This window comes from Culex pipiens, chromosome 2 (genome assembly GCF_016801865.2).
Source record: "Culex pipiens pallens isolate TS chromosome 2, TS_CPP_V2, whole genome shotgun sequence".
In the NCBI taxonomy this organism is placed as follows: Eukaryota; Metazoa; Arthropoda; class Insecta; order Diptera; family Culicidae; genus Culex; species Culex pipiens.
In genome coordinates, this window is record NC_068938.1 from 106,372,018 (window position 1) to 106,377,498 (window position 5,481).

The 5,481-nt window shown below is 40.3% G+C and overlaps 1 protein-coding gene across 1 annotated transcript; it reads left to right on the plus strand.

Annotated features, from left to right (window-relative positions):
- The first annotated feature begins 240 nt into the window (after nt 1-240).
- Nucleotides 241-4,750, plus strand: LOC120414764 (transcription factor glial cells missing-like). Its single transcript, XM_039576078.2, has 3 exons — nt 241-742; nt 2,581-3,157; nt 3,228-4,750. Exons 1-3 carry the CDS (start codon nt 732-734, stop codon nt 4,263-4,265), a joined length of 1,626 nt encoding a protein of 541 aa, XP_039432012.1. The 5' UTR covers nt 241-731; the 3' UTR covers nt 4,266-4,750.
- Nucleotides 4,751-5,481: the final 731 nt, after the last annotated feature.

Here is a 5,481-nt window from a genome sequence, read left to right on the forward strand (position 1 = left end):
GTCGGAATTACGAAAGGGGCGGAGTTCGGTTCGGTTTTGTTTGTCTATTACAGTTCGTGTGTGCGCTCTCTTCGCTCGTTGATGCTACTGACGATGACGATGACGATGATTTTATGCTCTTTATGCTGTCGCTATGCTGAGGGGTGAGAGTGAGCATTTCGAAGCATTGGAAAGCATAGGGGGAGAGAGCATGTTGGAAGTCACGGCTCGACGAGAAGTTTAGTTATCGTTGCGCAGCTCGTCAGAACGGACGTGTTTTCTTGGGAACTCTGCACTGAGAGGTTGATCGAAAACGTTCAGATTAACTTGGTGGATATTACTGGTTTGGAGAGGATATTCCCGGGCACGAAGTCGGGCAGTGATGAGCATTTAATTGGATGATGGGTGGCGCAAGGATCGCGAACGTAGTGCTGGCAGTTGTACGAAAGACTTCAATGTTTGCGGAATTGTGAAGGTTCACGGGATGACGTGAGTGTGTGAAAAAGTTTGAATCGTTTGAGTCATAGAGCATTGAGTGAGGATTGATTTGTACGGCGAGCGAGCAAACAGTTTTGATCGAGCCAAGAGTGCAGAAAGGAACAACAACATAGTGGCGATTTCGGTTTGGTGGAATTGAATTAGGAAATTTAATTGAACTGTGGTGAACTGAGTGAAGTTTGTGCGAACTATACGGCAGTCAATTGAGAAGAGGAAATATTTTTCGATTAAGTTGGAGACTAGAAGCTGCTAAAATGGTGATTGTGTAAGTATTTTGAAAATTTAAAGAAGATCCTATGATCTATCTTCATAATTTATAGTAAATATAAAACTTCGGATTGGAAATGTTTATCGTACTTTAAAATTTATGATCAAACTAATTAAAATTTTCAAACATTTGTTGAGGAACACCAGAAAAGTATATTTTTTAAAATATATTGAGCGTTGGGAAACAAGAAATATTTCCTTACCTTAGCATGTTTTAACAGAATCAAAGCCTAAAATGTTTATTATTATTTTTTGCGATTCTTGGTTACGTTTTAACTGAATTGAAAGACCTGGATACATTTTTATATTGTTACGCTAAAATTTCAGAAACAGAAATTAGAAAAAATCATAAAAGTTTTTTCCCACAGTAGGTTTTGGTTGATGGTTTCCACTTTTTAAGCTAAGAATTGTTCTTATTGAAATGTAATATCTATATATATAAAAAATTTCGCAGTTTTGTTCGAACGCGAATCAGTTCAATACGGAGCGGCGGATCGAAGTGCTTTTTGTTGCGTTGGGTTCGTATAAGCCCACGGAAGGTTCATACGCTAACTAATTGACACTTTGGCCCCTCTGGAACCAATTCCGGTAAATCTGCAGATTGTATGGGAAAAGTTACGTAAAATCAAATTTTGATCACAGGAGGCTGAATAAGCGAACAAACGAAAAATGACAAAGCGAAGTTTGACGGGCTCAGCTTGTTTGGTATAGTTTGATTTGGTATATCATTATTTTTATTTATAATGTGTATTTCAATGTCTTCAAGTCAGAACTTGGACACAATTTTATAAGTTAGAAATATTCATTGAAAATCAACGAATTAGTATTATTTACCAAGCATATTTAAAAATTAATGTGTTTTGGATTATTGTCAACTCCATAATCATAAATCAAGAATTTAACAGCATATTTCTGATTTTTTTGTTTGATCTGATTTGTTAATAGATCAGAAAATGTAATAAATTTCTTAAAACCCTGTTTTTGTTCAAATCATGGATATGTTTTTATCTGTCTATGCATACTATTTGTAACTAAGTTTGAAGTCATGGTCAAGAGACACAAGCTGTAATGGCTTTTATTTAAAACAAACACAAAAGTTAATTTTAATCGATGAATACTGTTCTAAAATTACAGATCAGATATTTTGACTGAAGTGTTTTGTGATTGAAATTCAGTTAGAAATTCATTCGCATATTAATTATTATAAATTATTACATGTTATTTGAGTAAGCTTCAATTATTTTTTGCTTATTTTTAGATTTTTTTGAGGAATTGCCTAAAATTATCTGATATTTTTGATTACTTTTGAAAAAATTGTGATCAAAATCTTGAACAAAAATTCGTTAATAAAAGTTTCTTAAAATGTCTATTTATTTGAAAAAAATGTACCCTTTTTATATTATTATTGAAACACAATTTCTTGCATTCATTGATTCAGTCATTACTTCTTAAATTTTCCGTTTGATTTATTAAGCAATTATTGTTTTTTTATGGTTGTCATCATTTAAAGAATTCTCTATGATCTCTTGAAGTTTCTTTAGGTTGATGATTTTTTGAACTTTTGTTTGGAATTTCACCGATGCATGTTTTACAAAAACTTTGGAGTCTGTTTCAATTTTTTTAGCATTTCATAAAAATAAAATCAGCTTTTATTTTGATTTTATATTTTACTTATAAATGTAAATAGTTTTACATACACTTACAATAAAAAATCGAATCAATCGATTGAAATAATATTTTATAAGGCATATTTTGATTATGTTTGCGTATTTCAGCAAATAGATTTTGAATTTATTGAACATTTTAACCAAACCCCACTTCTTCTCCCTCCTCCAGCCAATCCAACATCATCACCTCCAACAGCTCCAGCCGAATCGGCCTCGAGTGGGACATCAACGACCCGAACGTGCCGCACATCGCCGACTGCGACCTGGACGACTTCAACGAGTGGTCCGACGGCCACTGCCGGTACGTGTACCGGCCGCTCGATGACCAGGCCAAACGGCACTCTTCCGGCTGGGCCATGCGAAACACCAACAACCACAACGTGGCGATCCTGAAGAAGAGCTGCCTCGGAGTGCTGGTCTGTTCGGTGCGGTGTGTTCTGCCAAATGGGGAGAAGATCACCCTGCGTCCGGCCATCTGCGACAAGGCCCGGCGGAAGCAGCAGGGCAAGACTTGCCCGAATCGGTTGTGCGTTGGGGGTGTGCTGGAGATTCAACCCTGTCGAGGTCACTGCGGCTATCCGGTGACGCACTTTTGGCGCCACACGCCGTCGGCGATCTTCTTCCAGGCCAAGGGCGTGCACGATCATCCGCGGCCGGAGTCCAAGTCTTCCGGCGAGACGCGGAAGATCCTGGGGATTGGCCGGCGGGAGCGCGTGCTGAAGGCGATCCAGACCAAGGTTACCAAGGTGGGTTTTGAGCGAAGAGTTTAACGGGTTGAACAGTGATTTAATGAGAGGTTTTCGTTGTATTCCACAGATTACCGGTGTAAAGCAGACCAAAAAAGTGACCAAACAGCTACTGGAGACTGGGAAGACGCTGCCGACGGGACAGCTGAATCGATTTGGCGCGGAGAACAGCTACAACATGACCTTCGCCAACAGTTACAAGAATCAGCAGTGCAACTACGCGACTTCGCCAACCAGTGCGACAGCCCAAGCCCATCAGTCAGCGACTACCCAAGACTACAACCAATCGTCGGCGTACTACTACGACAACTCCAGCTTCATCCACCCGGAGGAGATCTTCCAGCTGGATCAACCGATTAGACCAATCAACAAGTACCCGGCAAGCAGCAACGGCGGCAGTGCGACAAGCCTGCACATGCTGGGCAGCTCCCCTCCCACCGTCCTGGACATGGAGAGCGGAAACATCTACAAGAACAACGCGCTGACAAGCCCGACGGCCTCGACGGCAGACTACGGTCGCTACTTTGACTGCATCAAGTACGAAACGAGCAGTACGGACACGGACACCGCCAGCCTGACCAGCGGATCCAGCGTCTTTGACGACTTCTCGTACTACTCGAGCCCCCAAATTGACTACCATCACGGCGTCAACCACAACAACAACAACGTCGCAACCCTGCCCGACATGAACAAGATGAACCTGCGTCTGTGTGACGACATCAATTCGTTCTTTATTGGCCAATCGAGTTGCGTGACGCCGACCAAGCTCGTCGAGGGGGTCGTCGACGCAAATCAACCCTCGCTCGAGAGCTACTGCTACGAAGCGTACAGCAACTCTGCGTCCTCACCAAGCCAGACGGCGTCGTCAATGCTACCGCCGTACGGAACTTACGGCGAGCAAAGTTCCACCGGCGGGGATGCCCTCGTCCCAAGTGGAGAACCGTCAACGATGGGTGTCGACAGCAACTGGTGGAGCAGTGGTAATTACGCCACGTCGACGACAGCCTGGAATCAGATCGATACCGTCAATGGAGGCAGTCACCACCATCAGCAGCAGCAGCAACAGCAGCAGTACTATCTGATGGAACAGGCGGAATATCTGAGTTAAATGAACGGCGTGAACGACGGTGGGATCGGAGGGTGATTAAGACTTGACAAATTGTTGTTGAATTAAGGGAAGGAGCGAACCAAGTCAGGAGGAACCAAGAATTGCGATGTTATTTCGTGTTTATTTCGTTCATAATGCGCGCGCTCACTTACCATGGCTAATCAAACCATTAAGCCCCCGAGAAGAGGGGGGACTCATTAAGTTTCAACGTGAATTAATCAAACAGCACTGCTCGGTGTGTAGCAAAGACTTACCAGATAAATATGTTTTATTTTTACAACTATATTAGGACGCCACTTGGGTTTCTCAGTTTTACATTACACCAGGCAGTACAGGCTGAACGGTGGTTCAGCGTTTCACAAGACTACTCTGTAAGTGAACTCGTTTTCTCCAAATGTAATTAGAGGTTGCGAAACATGTGTTTTGTTGAACAATTCTAGTCATATGTATTTTAATAGTGAATAAAGATGTCATTAACTACGAGATGATTGTGCGTTTAATTTTGATGACAAATATAACAAGCAATGGTGCTCTCAATAATAATTAAATTACTAAGGCTACCAACTCTTGCTGAGCAAAAATCCGTACATTTTGCCGATATGACACCATGGTATAACAAAAATTGTCAAAGAATTATTTCGATAAATTTGGAATTTGCGAATTAAAAATATAAAACTGTGTCGTTTTTACAGCTGACAAATTTCACTTTGCTATCAGAGTGCTTACACAAAATAAACCGTGATTTGTAGAATCATTTAAAAATTTGCGAAATGTTATGTTTGTTTTAACGAACAATATCATTCTCAGTGTTTTCACGAAAACATTTCCAGAGTTTTTATTGAACAGGTTCTATAAACATGTGAACACAATAGCTTATAGGACCTTTAAAAAACTCTAGATTTGTTAACTCAAATTTTCCAAAGTTTTTACAAGCTTGTGAAAACCTTTGGAACTTTTATTGGCTAAATATGTTTTGTAAGTAATTTGAAAAGAACAATTAGGCTGGTACAAATTTTATTTAAAGTTTTTGTCTCCACCCCATTAAAGTTGGCCCGAAAAATCAGGGGGCAGATTTTTTTTTTCAAAAAACTTCAAAATTTCAATGGAAATAGAAGTGCAATCATCTGAAATTAATTTAAAATACATTCCCCTGCGTTTAGCATGTTTTGAAAATCTTTTGAATTTTTGAAAATTTTCAATATTTATCATCGCAAAA

Coding starts and splice junctions, on each gene's coding strand:
- LOC120414764 (XM_039576078.2), top strand. Junction 3,158..3,227: donor TCCAGACCAAGGTTACCAAG/GTGGGTTTTGAG, acceptor TGTATTCCACAG/ATTACCGGTGTAAAGCAGAC.